The sequence below is a fragment of the Xenopus laevis genome, chromosome 4L (assembly GCF_017654675.1).
Source record: "Xenopus laevis strain J_2021 chromosome 4L, Xenopus_laevis_v10.1, whole genome shotgun sequence".
NCBI classification, from domain to species: Eukaryota; Metazoa; Chordata; class Amphibia; order Anura; family Pipidae; genus Xenopus; species Xenopus laevis.
The window spans coordinates 146,911,365-146,927,823 of NC_054377.1; the positions used below are offsets into that span (position 1 = coordinate 146,911,365).

At 42.5% G+C, this 16,459-nt stretch overlaps 1 protein-coding gene across 39 annotated transcripts in view; it reads left to right on the forward strand.

Annotated features, from left to right (window-relative positions):
* The first annotated feature begins 5,023 nt into the window (after positions 1-5,023).
* cadps.L (Ca2+ dependent secretion activator L homeolog) overlaps positions 5,024-16,459 on the forward strand; it is a 284,076-nt gene continuing 272,640 nt past the window's right edge. For 7 of the 39 annotated variants that reach the window (XM_041589287.1, XM_041589288.1, XM_041589291.1 and 4 more), the window contains exon 1: positions 5,029-6,104. In XM_041589287.1, the coding sequence (XP_041445221.1) occupies positions 5,766-6,104 (339 nt within the window). In that variant the 5' untranslated portion in view covers positions 5,029-5,765. 39 annotated transcript variants of the gene reach the window in all.

The window sequence follows — 16,459 nt, forward strand, 5'->3', positions numbered from 1 at the left end:
GGTTTTCAGGCAGAAAATCTATTTTGTGGCCTTACCATATGGTGCCTGTGGGGGGGGGGGTCACCTTCTGGCAAAGTCTATAAAATGTTTTGCAACAAAACAACGGCAGATTTCGTTAATGATATTTTCTTATTAGGCTATTGCTAAATATATATCTATATGGAAACGATGTAAAGAAGAGATAAAGAGAGATAACAAGAGATTAAGCTGCTTTACACGTGGAACAGCCTCCCAGCAGATGCCATGGGCGATAATGCATCATAAACATTTACCATACACAGTAGGGAAAAGACTTTGCTGACAGAATATCCCTGTTGTCTACATTACTTCGTTCCTACATGTGAGAGCTGATATCAGACCCGGGCCTAGGGCGGCAGATTATTAGGGGCGGCATGTGCCTACCAGCCGCTCTATGGGGAGCAGCTCCGGCGCTTTGGTGCACCTGCGAGGGGTAGAGTTGCAACCTGTTGGGTATTTTACAGGCCTGGGCCGGTATTAATGATGGTTGATCCCAATGTTATTAATAGGGAAAAAAGATAAATATATAGGAAGGCCGGTATTTTTTTGGCAACCTAGCGAGGGGTTGTGCGGGCGCTGGCTGATATACTGCTTGTTATAGCTGTGGTTTTGCCATTGTAGCACCCAAAGCGAGAGGCCTTTCGGTCTCGTGTTTTTATATGGTCATGGAACTCCTTGGTAAATTATAATATCCTTATGTTTTACAAGAGGCGATATATTATTCAATATATAACTAACGATTTGAAATGTCTCTGTCGTTAGTGGAGCAAACAAACAGGCAAACTCCAGGCTTTTCCTGCTGCCAAACCCACCCAGGCTCTCCCATGCCTTCATTGCCTCGCAGCAGTATTTTGCAGAGCAGTTCTAATAGCAGGATTAGCAGCAGAGGCTGCTGGGACCACATTTCAATGCATAAACTATTAATATTATTATTTTTTCAAGCCGATGTGCTCCTCACCCAGTGCAAAAGGGCAAACAAAAGTGCAAAGGGTGCATGAATTATACTTATAAAAGACTAAGTCCAAAACTCGCGGGACCCTGGCAAAAAGGTACAAAAGATCTTGTGTCTTCAGGCTCCCCTTCACTGAAGCTATTGAGAACCCCTTTATCAATGACCCCCAGGCCAAAAGGCACAGCAGGGACAGGGGTCCAGACCCTCAGATCCTCATCACCTCAAGGCTAGGGGTCCCTTTTTCCCTCCCCATCCAGCCTGAAAAAAAGAGGTCCCAATGTCAGGGTGCACCCTCATAGGGCCAGGGTTCGAGGGGGGCAAAAAAGCCCCGTGCTTTTGACCCGGAGGCCAGTCCTATGTGTAACACTGTCTTTATCTAATCTGTAAGGAGAGAAGTGTTCCTGAAGCTCCAGAGCCCACCCTTAGCCGGGGATAATAAATTGCTATAAACTCAGGATCCCCAAATGTTAAAGAACTACAACTCCTGGAGTGGTCTGACATATAACAAAGGATTAAAGCATCACAGTTGGGACACAGGGCTATAAATGAACATATGAAAGGCCGTTATGGCTGTGGATTCTGCCCTCCCCCAAATTTGCATTTTTACACAATACAACCCCTCCACCCCCCCCCCATACAAACAGTCACGGCACATACACCCCCACAAACATTCCAACAACAATTACAGCACAAGAAATCCCTCCCTTTCCACAGGCACAACAACCAAGCGCAAACTGCCACTCAAGTCATCCTCATCTGCAGAAACATTAGTGAACCCCCATTTCAGTCGTGGGATAATGATCCTCTCTGGGTGTGTTTGAGACTCATTTCATGTATTTATTGTGAATATCAATATCATAGGGAACCTTCTCTCCACAACTCTCTCTGCTCTATGTTTATAATTTATGACAGAACTGACAGTTTGGGAAATGGGTGGAACCATCCTCTCTCCCCACACACACAATTCCTCATAACTGTAAATAGCATGGCAAATCAAATAGGTGCTTCTTTCCAATGAGGAAGCCAAGTGTGCACCCTGTATCCATTCATTCAGTAAATACAACCCCACCCACAGAGGTAGTACAGCACAGAGGTGGTACAGCACAGAGGTGGTACAGCACATATATAGTACAGCACATATATAGTACAGCACAGAGGTTCAGGCAGTAGGATTCTGGCTCATTAAAAAAAGGCTGCAGCTGCTGCATGAACTCTTGGGATACATAAACTATAAATACTTAAGGCTAATCAGTAGGAACCCCCTTGGGTGACAATACAGCTCTGGAAGTTGTTTATAGAATGGAGACCCTCCGGGTACGGCCAGATCCCCTGACAACAAAAGGACACACAAACAATTGGTGTTTAGATTTGAAAAGGTCTACGGAAATAAATCTTTAGTATTCAGAGACATGGCTAGGCCTGTTATGAGATTGCCTAGGTAAGCATGAAGCGCGTTAGGCTCCATGTGGGGAGTTTTTGATATTTTAATGACTCAATAAATTTGAAATTTTTACCTTTTAAGCATGCATTTGGGATAATTTTTTGGAAATAGACCCTCTAAAGATAAGAAATAGTGATGGCGAATAAATTCGCAGGCGTGAATTGGCAGCGAATTTCCGCAATCCACCGGCGAAAAATCCGCCGCGTCATTAAAAATCGTCGAGAGTCAGAATAATTAAAAGGCCCATTGACTTTAATGGATTTGAACAAAACTGTTGCAGGCGTCAAAATTGTTGCAGGCGTCAAAATTTCGTGGGCATCAAAATTGACGCGTTTCAAGATCATTTTGACGCCCATTGACTTCAACGCATTTCGCAAATTTCTCACTATTTTCGCAAATTTTGCTGTAAATTTGCAAATTTTTCGTCGAAATGGGACAAATTCGCCCCATCACTAATAAGTAAGTCCCTGCTCTGCAGTAACTACCTAGTTCTGGAGGGACAGCAGGATTTAGTTCAACAACATCCTGGGGCCTATAGGGTGTCCATATCTCTGCCTGTGTGCAGATGCAGGGAGTTGTACTTAAACAACAACTGAAGAGCTGTTGGCTGGACAACACTGTTATGAATTGTGATTGTTACCCTTGTATCCTACAAGTAACGTCTGATTTATGGGGCCCCCAATATGTGGACTGCGGGGGGCATTTGCATGTATTTGCACTCCTTATGCCAGGGGTTGGGTTGCAGGGAGTTGCAGCTTTTCAATAAATGAAGTTTGAACAGCTGTCAGTTTATGATCTAGGAGACTGGGAATGCTGGGTGATGTAGTCCAACAACATATGCCTGTTTTGGAGCAGATCAAATCAATCATGAAAAAGAGGAGGATGTCTTTGCAGCAATCATTGATTTCAGCTATTAAGGGATTCTGGGAGTTGTACTGTAACACTAAATAGTCAACAAAATATGCCAAGAATAGCTGCTTTGGAGCAGATCAAATCAATTGTGAACGAGAGGAGAATGTATTTGCAGCAAGCATTGATTTGTAGCTATCAGGGGATTCTGGGAGTTGTAGTTTCCTTTAGTTACTTAAAACCTGATGCTCAGCTAATATCTGGCTATTTTGTTTTTTGGAATAACATTGAGTTGAATTATTTTCACATTGTCAGTGCTCTATACCCTGGGCTGTTGGAGGATTCTGGGAGTTGTAGTTTTCTTTACTCAAACCTGATGCTCAGCTAATGTCTGGCTGTTCTTTTTAGGAATAACATTGAGTTGAATTATTTTCATGTTGACAGTGTGCTCTATACCCTGGGCTGTTGGAGGATTCTGGGATTTGTAGTTTCCTCAAACCTGATGCTCAGCTAATATCTGGCTAATCTTTTTAGGAATAACATTGAGTTGACTTAAAGAGTCAAATCAATTGTGAACAAGTGGAGGATGTATTTGCAGCAAGCATTGATTTGTAGCTATCAGGGGATTCTGGGAGTTGTAGTTTCCTTTAGCTACTCAAACCTGATGCTCAGCTAATATCTGGCTGATCTTTTTAGGAAAAACATTGAGTCAAATTATTTTCACATTGTCAGTGTGTTCTATACCCTGGGCTGTTGGAGAATTCTGGGAGTTGTAGTTTCCTAAAACCTGATGCTCAGCTAATATCTGGCTAATCTTTTTAGGAATAGCATTGAATTGAATTATGTTCACATTGTGCTCTATACCCTGGGCTGTTGGAGGATTCTGTGAGTTGTAGTTTCCTTTACTTAAACCTGATACTCAGCTAATATCTGGCTGATCTTTTTAGGAATAACATTGAGTTAAATTATTTTCACATTGACAGTGTGCTCTATACCCTGGGCTGTTGGAGGATTCTGGGAGTTGTAGTTTATTTTAGTTACTCAACCCAGATGTTCAGCTAATATCTGGCTGATCTTTTTAGGAAAAACATTGAGTTGACTTTGGAGCAGATCAAATCAATTGTGAAAAAGAGGAGGATGTATTTGCAGCAAGCATTGATTTCTAGCTATCAGGGGATTCTGGGAGTTGTAGTTTCCTTTAGTTACTTAAAACCTGATGCTCAGCTGAGTTGTAGTTTCCTTTACTCAATACTGATGCTCAGCTAATATCTGGCTGATCTTTTTAGGAACAACGTTGAATTGAATTATGTTCACATTGTGCTCTATACCCTAGGCTGTTGGAGGATACTGGGAGTTGTAGTTTCTTTTAGTTACTCAAACCTGATACTCAGATGTTGGAGGATTCTGGGAGTTGTAGTTTCTTTTAGTTACTCAAACCTGATGCTCAGATGTTGGAGGATTCTGGGAGTTGTAGTTTCTTTTAGTTACTCAAACCTGATGCTCAGCTAATATCTGGCTGATCTTTTTAGGAATAACATTGAATTGAATTATTTTCATATTGTCAGTGTTCTATACCCTGGGCTGTTGGAGGATACTAGGAGTTGTAGTTTCCTCAAACCTGATGCTCAGCTAATATCTGGCTAATCTTTTTAGGAATAACATTGAGTTGAATCATTTTCACATTGACAGAGTGCTCTATACCCTGGGCTGTTGGAGGATTCTGGGAGTTGTAGTTTCCTTTACTCAAACCTGATGCTCAGCTAATATCTGGCTGATGTTTTTAGGAATAACATTGAGTTGAATGATTTTCAGAGTGTGCTCTATACCCTGGGCTGTTGGAGGATTCCGGGAGTTGTAGTATAACAATATGAGATCACGTTGAAGACCTCAGTACAATAGTGATGCTGCTCCCCCCTCTATATATAGAGAAATAGTAGGAGACGACAGGAGGCTGCTGGGAATGTGGGTCGGGCAGATGAGTGCGACCCTCCAGCAGTAGCGCTACAGTCGCTGTCCAGGTTCTGAATGGAGCCAAAGCCGAGATCTCGTGTAGGAGACGGAGCTCGGAGCAGATCCTCCCACTGATGCAGCCTGGGATTCAGCACTCTGGTCAGCTCCCCGCAGGACAAAGAGGAGGAGGAGGAGACGCACAATCTGCTGCTTCTCTCCGACATTTCTCAATTCTCCATCGGACCTTGAGCTTTTCTCCCCGGCAGTGAAAGTGAAGCAGCAGCAGCATCAGGCGGAGCCTCGTCACCAGCGGGGAGGAGAGAGTTAAATCGACAAACACGTAATCGCTCTGCCTCTTCTGCGCTTCAGACGCAACGACAGATCGCAGCGGCCGGGCGTCTCTTTTCGCGTGTTGTGATTTTTTTTTTCCCTCCGATCAGAGATTCTGTTTGTCTCCCACTGGCAGAGGATTACAAGTCAGGGGGGGCTGGTGATCATCAGAGCGACCCCTTATCTCCACGGTCCGACCCCGCTTGTGCTTTGTAACCGGACAACATGTTGGACCCGTCTTCCAGCGAGGAGGAGGCGGAGGAGGTCGTGGAGGAGCCTGAAATCAAAGAGGGTCAGGCCCCGACCACCGGGACTCGCCTCTCCCCCAGTCGGACCAGCGAGAGCTCAGGGGGGCTACAGCCCAGTAGTCGCAGCAGCAGCGTCCGACCCTCCAGCCCCAGCCCCTCGGTGGTGAGTGAGAAGGAGAAGGAAGAGCTGGAGAAGCTGCAGAAGGAGGAAGAGGAGAGGAAGAGGAAGCTTCAGCTCTATGTGTTTGTCATGAGGTGCATCGCCTACCCCTTCAATGCCAAACAACCTACCGACATGGCCAGGAGGCAACAGAAGGTAAAACTGGGGCAGCAGGGGGGACCCCTCAATCTGTACCTTGTGTCTGTGAGGATTTGCTGCTCCACATCACAGGCCTGGGAAGTGTCTCAGAACTGCATTGGGCCTCATTCATTGGGATAAGTAGGTGGGCTCGTCTACTGTTGCTGAACTACAACTCCCAGAATCCCTCACTCCCCATGTATTGTAACACACATCTGCCTTGGGCCTGTTTCCTTGGAATCAAGTTAAATATGTCCAGCGTCGGACTGGGATACCAGGGGCCCACCAGGAAACCTTAGGCTGAGGGCCCACTTTCTTAACTATTATTCCTCCTCTCCTCACTCAACCTCTTTATTCTCCTAGTCTCTTTTCTCTACATACTATACTATATTCTTACATTATTAAGCCTCTTTGTTCCCATAAAGAAATAGGGAATGACCATGAAATAGGTTAGAAGCAAGAGGGTCCACAAACACCTGGGTCCACCTGGTATCCCTATGGGCCAGTCCGACACTGTCTCTGAACAGCACCACCTAGCATCCTCTGGCTTTCCAGGAATTCTGGGAGTTGTAGTTCAGCCAGAGGCAAGTTGTCAGTCCTAGACTTCTGGGAAGATGATTGCCCTTGCTCTTGGGCACCAACTAGATTATACATCAGCCCATCAGTCACGAGAAGGGCGAGAAAGGGCGACTTTACCCTAATGGGTTTATCTGGCACAAAGAGTTTCCATAGACAATAGCAGTAATAGCAGATTACCTAATGCGCCTCTTTAAAGAGCCCTGTGGAGGGGGGCAGATGTCTAACAATAGCCCCGGGGAGATCACACAGAAGCTGCGTTTCCTAGTGGGGAGGGCAGGGTCATGATAAGTATTACAAGTCTGCTCCAATGTTACCCTTGTATATAGGAGACGATGGATGTATTGATTTTAAAAGCCTCATGGGGGCTCACGTTGTTGGGGCAGGATAAATCAATAGGAACGGCAGAATCCCAACATCTGTTCCTTATCATAAACCAGCACCTCTATGGGCTTCACCAGGCTGGAACCCATGCAACAGCGCCATCTAGAGGCCACCTTCAAAGGGAGTTCTAGTTGAGATGTACCAGTACTAACACATCTCTGTGTATAGGAGAATGGGGTAACTGGGTGTAGAACTAGTGATGTCCCTGAGATTTAGTCTTTCCTACGACTGATCCAGTTGGTTTAGTGACGGGATCAATGTCATCTCAAGTGCACCCTGCTTAGAAAAAGGGACTGCTTAATAGACAGTGATAAATCATCCCAGCTCAGATCAGGAATAAGGTCAGCAGGGCATAATCGTCTTCTGGGGGGGAGTTGATCGTAATCTCGTAATCCTTCCAGCCATGATGACTGCAGCCAGTGAAGGGTTAATCTCATGTCCTAGAAGTCTGAGAGTCTTTGAAGGTGCTTTTGCTGTCATGCAAATAGGCGACAATGCATCAAAGAATTGCGCTGGGATTGAGGGGAAGTGCTGGGGTCTTTGCATGAGGAGTAGCATTAGAAGCCCACCCTAAGTCTTTGAAGGTAATTGCGGTTTTAGGACACCAAGTTGGTTTAAGGGTAGGGTATTTGGACCCTAAGAATTGGGGGGTGGTCTAAAGATTGATTCAAAAATAGAGGGGGGCATATAGGATCACAACAATTTTAACACCCTCCCCCAGCAGCGTGCTTCATGAGCATAGTTCACTGGGGCTGTGAGAGTTGTAGTTCAGGATGAAAGTCCTGTCTCTGACGTGGAGAAGAGCAGCAATTGCAGCGGGAGCCACAGATCATGAACTTCTTCCAGCTGATTGGAGATTGGTTGTTACATAGGGACATAGTTGCTGAGGTTGAAAAAAATAACATCAAGTTCTGTTTCTCAGTTTCTGTTTAGCTTTTAGATTGGGGGTCATTGATAACACTGGGCAAATTTGCCCATGGGCAGTATCCCAGGGCAACCAATCAGATTGCTGCATTCATTGTTCTACTTGCAGCTGGTTTCGAAAAGCGAATCACTGTTTGGTTGCTATAGGTAACTGCCCATGGGCAAATTTGCCCAGTGTTGATAAATGAGCCCCACTGAATCCAGAGGGAGCTGGGAAGCCTGACTGTTTATACAAGGGCTTTAATCCGGTAATCTGGTAATCTACTAATATTACAGGGGCACTGCCTGTATGTATGCAGAAAATGCCCTTATGCGTAGCTGCCAGTAAGATCTTTGCTTTTCATCAGTGCTGTAACTAGATGTTACTGGGCCCCACAGCGAAATAATTTTAGGGTCCCCAACACATCCAAAGGTTGTCCTGTTTTACCAATATATATTTAAATTGCTCATTAATTAGGGCCCCCTGTACCCCCTGGCCCCCCCTGCAGCCACAGGTTATGCTTCCTCTCTAGTTACGCCCCTGCTTTTCATCTTCTAATTTGTAGTAGACACATTCAATCTAATTGGTTGCCATGGGTAACCGTGGTGATGCAATTTAGCACCTGTGTTGGTAAATAAGCCCATCTGATTTAATCTTGTGACGGCTCACATTAGGAGTTATTTTCTACCAGCAGGGAAAGGTGCAAAGTGTAAAAAAACACAGTGTACGACTCCCATGAATACAGCACTAGCTGGGGTCAGCAGCACTGTATTCATGAAGGACGGGGCAAGGTTTAGAGTGCAGCCAGAGGCAAACTTTAACAGCCCTTAAAGAGATACTGTCATGGGAAAACATGTTTTTTTTTCAAAACACATCAGTTATTAGTGCTACTCCAGCAGAATTCTGCACTGAAATCCATTTCTCAAAAGAGCCAGCAGATTTTTTTATATTCAATTATGAAATCTGACATGGGGCTAGACATATTTTCAGTTTCCCAGCTGCCCCCAGTCATGTGACTTGTGCCTGCACTTTAGGATGGAACTACTTTCTGGCAAGCTGTTATTTCTCCTACTCAATGTAACTGAATCAGTCTCAGTGGGACTTGGCTTTTACTATTGAGTGTTGTTCTTAGATCTACCAGGGAGCTCTTATCTTTCGTTAGGGAGCTGCTATCTGGTTACCTTCCCATTGCTCTGTTGTTAGGCTGCTGGGGGGGGGAGGGGGGTGATATCACTCTAACTTGCAGTAAAGCTGTAAAGAGTGACTGAAGTTTATCAGAGCACAAGTCACATGACTGGGGGCAGCTGGGAAACTGACAATATGTCTAGCCCCATGTCAGATTTCAAAATTGAATATAAAAAAATCTGTTTGCTTATGGATTTCAGTGCAGAATTCTGCTGGAGCAGCACTATTAACTGATGCATTTGGAAAAAAACATGTTTTCCCATGACAGTATCCCTTTAACGAACTTGCATTTGCGTCCAGGGTGTCCGTAAATAACCCTTGTTTATGTTTGAATGAAGGAGTACAAAAGGGAAAGGCCATCTCTGTATAATGGGTCTTCTTTACATACCCTTTAAATCAGATGGCAATTGCTGCATTTTCACGCAGTTCAGGGGCTGTGGGAGTTGTAGTTCAAAAAACATTAGGGGGAGAGACTTAAAGCTTGTTTATATTTCAGTTATTACACAGTGTTAATGTTATAATCCAGAAATCATTGCAGGGCAAGTAATTCATGAATACAGGACGGTAAGGCCCCCCACATGCTGAAAGAAGGTGTCATTCCCCATAATGAATCACAACACACGGGGCAGTTATTGGAGCAATCAGCACTGCTGTGTTCCACTATGGAAAGGTTTAATGCAGGGTGACCAGCAGTGCGGCCCCATCAATCGCTCAGCAAGAAGCTGTAAGGGGAGACCTTGTGCTTAGCTCAGTGTGCGGGCCCGAAATACGCCGTTAGAATAAGCGCTACGATTTGGCCTCTTTTTATGGGTCTCCTGATTCTCCTTATTATAAATCTGACTGCAATATAAAGGCAAGTAGGCATCCTTTCCCGAGATGCTGATTGGCTGTCACCGGAGATTGAGCTGGAGTCTGAGGGCAGGTAGAAAGTGCTAATTTGCAATGGATGTGACAGTTGCAAAGTGACAGCTAGATGGCTCTTTGGCTCAGGTTTGGAATAGTTCAGGGACACAAGTTGGATAGCTTAGAAGTTAAATCTTTTTAAAACGTTATGCATGTTTTTACTAAAAAAGCAATCTGGTTGTCAGGGTCGCAGACCCCAGCAATGAAAGCATACCTTGACTTTAAAGGATCAGTCTAAAGCTGGTTGTGGATGTAAAGATCTTCCCCTTAGGCAAGGTTACCAAGATAGCAAATCTATCACTGATGTACCCACCTTGAGGTGGGTAATATTGGGCTGATCCAATTGTTTGGCCCACGGCTAACAATCGCATCATAATTGCCACTATGCAGGCCGTCGGGATAAGGACTGCCTCAAAAATGGAGAGATCAAACCTGATGGATTGGGCTGGCAACGTACCCAGGCCAATAAGCAGCTGGATGAATCGTGATTTTTCTATTGGTTCCCCCCCTAGAGTTTATGAAGATGGTATGGACTCTTGCATAGTTTTCATTCCCTAAACTGCTATTGAATCTTAAAGTGGCTGTCAGACACTTCCTATAGCCCCCCAATGGGGTTTCTTTATAAATCACTTTGCAGATCAGTACACACCATAAACTGATGCCGGCAGAGATGTTACTCTGTACTAATCCAATAAAGCAGAAACAGCCTGTACACCTTTAAAGGAAAATTTTAGCATTTTCATACCAAAATCTGCTTGGTGTAGGGCCACACAGGCCAGATACAGAAAGGAGCCGACAAAACATAAACAGAGGGAAGCAGAGGATTCACTCCAGGAATCACTGCCCTTATAGACTTTACTAACAAATACCATAAAACAGGTCTGGACTGGGAGTCAAAATAGGCCCTGGCATTCCAAATCCCAAATAATTCTCCACCAGCCCACTTAATAGTGACTGTCTATGGGACCTTTAAGCAGCCCTCTGGCATTTGCCAGAACCCACAGATTGCCAGTCCAGGCCTGCCATAAAAATTATTCTAACAGAGGTATTACCCTGTACAAAGCACAATTCTACAGGAACAGTCCCTAATGTATGTAACCCATTTGCTAAGTGGCATTTGCCTGTCAAGATGGAGTCAGTATGGCCCCAGAGCAGGGCATCCTTTTTTGGCCCAGTCTCATTATAATAAAATGTGCTTAGTGTTGTCACTTGCATCACTTGATTCTTTAAAATTCATTTATGTATAGTTATATATAAAATAATTTTCACCTGTTGAAAATATTAGAAGTCACCATGGAGTTCCAGTATATGTATAAATGCACTTGCCCTTTGACCTTGCCAATTAACTCCATGGTGACTACTCATATCCTTATCATTTACAGTAAGGGGTACATTATCCCTTATAATATATGAGTGTTACTCAGAGTTCCCTGTATAACTCAGCCTGTAGCCTTGTGTCTTTATATGGTCACAGAACAACCCCTCAGTGACTCCTAATATCCTTATCATTTACAGTAGGGGGTACATTATCCCTTATATTACATGAGTGATACTCAGAGTTCCCTGAATAACTCAGCCTGCAGCCTTGTGCCTTTATATGGTCACAGAACAACCCCTCAGTGACTTCTTATATCCTTATCATTTACAGTAGGGGGTACATTATCCCTTATAATACATGAGTGATACTCAGAGTTCCCTGTATAACTCAGCCTGCAGCCTTGTGCCTTTATATGGTCACAGAACAACCCCTCAGTGACTTCTAATATCCTTATCATTTACATACCCAGTCCATACCCAAAAACATGAAACCTTTCAGAAAATCATTTTCCTTACACTGTTGTACTTTTGGAAAGAAAGACATTTCGGGAGTCGCAGAAAACACTCATTATAGAAACAGATGCGCATTCTTGTTGACATGATTGTGGCATAATAAATCCTATTTACAAATTGCATTCCTGAGGCTGTTCCTGAGAACAGGGGCTACTTTATTTCATATATATATATCATTGTGATTAATATTGTTGCATCAGAGTAAGGAATCCTTTCCATGATAATGCTTAGTTTATTAGTTCATTTCCAGATTTCATGGGATAGTGTTCTGATTTTATCCATTGTCCTATGGATACATAATAATTAGTGATGGAAGAATCTGTCCCATTTCACTGTGCCAAAAAATTTGTGAAACACCTTATTTCCACACAATTTTCTTTTATTCGATACATTGAAGTCTATTGATATTTTATCGGTTTTAAACCTGGTGAAAAATGTGGTTTCTGAACTGAATGAACTGATTGGGGTCTGATGAAGGATTTGTGAAGAGACCCAGTGTTTCTTTTCTGTGTATCGCTTTGTTCTTGATGACGATGACATTGGTTTTTCCTGCAGTAGTAGAACATTCTACCAATAACCTTCAAATAAAGAATGAAAACCCATTGATTAAATGCAGACAATTATATTTGACTTGTTCCCCCCCCAACATTCACATTCAGCCTTAGTTTAATCTGAAGAAGATGCGCATTTATTTTTATCATTTATCGAGTCCCAGTAAGTAGCTACACATGGAGAACTGTCATTTGTGCTTCACCTCAATTATGTCCAATTTACCCAGGTGTCTTGACAACCAACTGGAACAAGAGGCTGTTTTCCTGTTTTCTAATTTATTTATATTTTCCCTATATAGAGGTCTGGCCTAGGAACCCTCATTAATTCAGACAGGAAACCAATACATCCTCTGCATTCACATTAGTTTAGCAAATGACATTTTAGGCAAACAGCAACTAAAGCGCCTTCCCCTTTAAACAAAACAGGGATTTTTATATGCCTTAGAGTCATAGGTGTTATGTAATAAAAGGCACTAAGTTTGCCCAGGAGCATTAATCCATAGCAACCAATCAGAAGGTAGAATTTACTGGTCAACTGTTTAAAAGCAGAGGTCCTATTGGTTGCTATGGGTTACTGCTCCTGGGCAACCTTCGTGCCTTTTCTTGCATATGGGGGATAGAGTTTTCCCTTGTCTGGTCAGTCTGACGTTAACTTTCATTTCATTATTTTAGAATTTTATTATTTTAGCATATCATTATTTAGCATTATTTTAGCATTTCCGCTATGTTCTATATCCAATATCCTTTGGGATGGGAGCCTGGGCAGGTGGGAGACTGGGTTGACAACAATTACCCATCCTGGGAAATATGGTTTAGGAATGTTGGGTAGTCTCTCAGGTGTATCTGGTAGGAGAGATGAGAGCATTTATTAGAGGAGATCTGATCTATTGATCTGGTTGGCTGCCCTAAGGGTTAGCTAAGAGAGCGTGGAGACTAAGGTGAAGGATTTGGTGTGTTGGTGGTTTAAGATTGGGTGTGTTGATGTTGTGTTGAAGTTAAACTATGTTAAACTACTATTAAACTAAACTCCCAAAGTTGTTGTCCTACTAGGGTCTTGGGTGACTTGGACCTTGAGGCTACTCAAGTCAAGATATTAGTGGTTGTTCTTCAAGGTCTTAATTCTCTAGGACATGCATTCATTTTATACTAGGAATACATTTTTGTATTGTAAACTCTCCCAAAAAGCTTTTAATTCTTTGCCAACTGGAGATCACACTCAAAGGGAATAAGAGGTCTAAGATAAGATGTAAGTCCAAGGTCACAAGGAGATGGCATGAGGTAGGATTCACTGAAAAGCTCAAGCGCTAATACAATGGAGCTGAATTTATTGTGTTATTTATATTTACTGTAATGATTTGGAAAATGTAGTTTTCTTGGAACAAAAGATGGCTGCTAGCAGCAAGGCCAAAATCTGCAAAAATATTAGCACTGTGACAGTGTTGACTCTAAACTGATATTCCTGAGGACCACACTCTTCCTCACCAGCCTACATGAAAGGACCTGCAGCTGCTAAAGGCTCGTTTCCCCAAATTTCCAAGTCTATTCTAACCTAGTAAATGAAAAACTGTCAGCAGACCATACAGGGAACTCTGAGTATCACTCATGTATTTGATAAGGGATAATGTACCCCCTACTGTAAATGATAAGGATATTAGAAGTCACTGAGGGGTTGTTCTGTGACCATATAAAGGCACAAGGCTGCAGGCTGAGTTATACAGGGAACTCTGAGTTTCACTTGTGTATTATAAGGGATAATGTACCCCCTACTGTAAATGATAAGGATATTAGAAGTCACTGAGGGGTTGTTCTGTGACCATATAAAGGCACAAGGCTGCAGGCTGAGTTATACAGGGAAATCTGAGTATCACTCATGTATTATAAGGGATAATGTACCCCCTACTGTAAATGATAAGGATATTAGAAGTCACTGAGGGGTTGTTCTGTGACCATATAAAGGCACAAGGCTGCAGGCTGAGTTATACAGGGAACTCTGAGTATCACTCATGTATTATAAGGGATAATGTACCTCCTACTGTAAATGATAAGGATTTTGGAAGTCACTGAGGGGTTGTTCTGTGACCATATAAAGGTACAAGGCTGCTGATGTTATTTAAAGGGATGCTGTCATAGGAAAAACATTTTTTTCCAAATGCATCAGTTAATAGTGCTGCGCCAGCAGAATTCTGCAGTGAAATCTGTTTCTCAAAAAAGCAAACATTTTTACATTTAATTTTGAAATCTGACATGGGGCTAGACATATTGTCAGTTTCCCAGCTGCCACCAGTCATGTGACTTGTGCTCTAATAAAATTCAGTCGCTCTCTACTGCAGTACTGCAAGTTGGAGTGATATCTCCCCCTCCCTTTCCCTCCCCCTCCCAGCAGCCTAACAACAGAACAATGGGGAGGTAACCAGATAGCAGCTCCCTAACACAAGATAACAGCTGCCTGGTAGATCTAAAATCCAGGTCCCACTGTGACATATTCAGTTACATTGAGTAGGAGAAACAACAGCCTGCCAGAAAGCAGTTCCATCCTAAAGTGCTGGCTCTTTCTGAAAGCACATGACCAGACAAAATGACCTGAGATGCACCTATACACTAATATTATAAATTAAAAAAAAAATACACTTGCTGGTTCAGGAATAAAATGTTATATTGTAGAGTGAATTATTTGCAGTGTAAACAGTGTAATTTAGAAATAAATACTACTATCATAAAAATCATGACAGAATCCCTTTAAAATGAGTTGCCTCTTTAGAATTCTGCTATATACCACTTATTTTTCTGTAGTAATGGAAGGTTTGAGGAGGACACCCAGACAGATGAAATGGTTACACAATGTACAATCTTAGCCTGGAAACCCAGCAGCTGAGTAGGAACTCTGGTATGAGCAATCTGGCAGCAGATAATGGATATGGATCCAAATCCTGCAATTACCGACCCTGCCTGTGTGAGGATACGGTATTTAAAATCCATTATAGGATTTTGAGTCTGAGTAATATTCCTTTTATTGTATATATATATATATATACAATATACATATAGACTTCCTGATGACGGCCCGAATTATGGAGCCGAAACGTTGAAATAAAGTCTCACCTTTTTGCACAGAGGACAAAGACCCTGGAGTGCGGTTTGTTAATATTTGTATATATATATATATATATATATATATATATACCTGCTATAAAACATATAATTCTCATGCTTGCCAGCTAAGCATTTCCTTTGGTTCTGTAAATGAGGTTATAGGGTTTATTCATCGGATTAGGTTGCTGTTAGTATGAATTTATATCATATGTATTGCACAAGATATACAACCTTCCATCTGTTTATTTTCATGTTCTATGTTCCAGGCCAACATTCCTTAATTTAACCAGTAACCTTCTGTGTGGCACTGTTTCAAATGCTTTAGCAAAGTCTAAGTAAATCACATCCACTGCCATCACAGGATCAAGGTCCTTGGTCACCTTCTCATAAAAATGAATTTAAGTCTGTTTTTTATTCTAGCAAGATCAATTACGCATAAAACATGCTGGCACAAACTCATAGTATTATGATTTGCTATGAAGTCCAGTATCTTATCCCTTAATACCCCTTCGAAAAGCTTTCCTACCACTGATGTCAGACTAACCAGCCTATAGTTTTGAGGCTGAGAACGGGATCCTTTTTTGAATAGAGGCACCACATTAGCAATTCGCCAGTCCCTTGGCACCGTGCCGGACCTCAATGAATCCTGAAAAATTAAGTAAAGAGGTTTGGCAATCACAGAGCTAAGTTCGCTAAGTACTCTGGGATGAATACCATCCGGCCCCAGACCTTTGTTTATCTTAAAATGATCCATTCTCTTTTGAACCATGCATCATTAGTTGTATTACTAGAATTAGGACTATTAAGAAGGAAACCTTCATTAACTGTTTCCTTAATTGTGTAGACAGACGAAAAATAACAGTTCAGAATCTCTGCTTTTTTTCTGTTCCCATCAACCAGCTGACCCTCCTCTGATATTAAGGGTCCTACACCTTACTGCTTAATTTTTT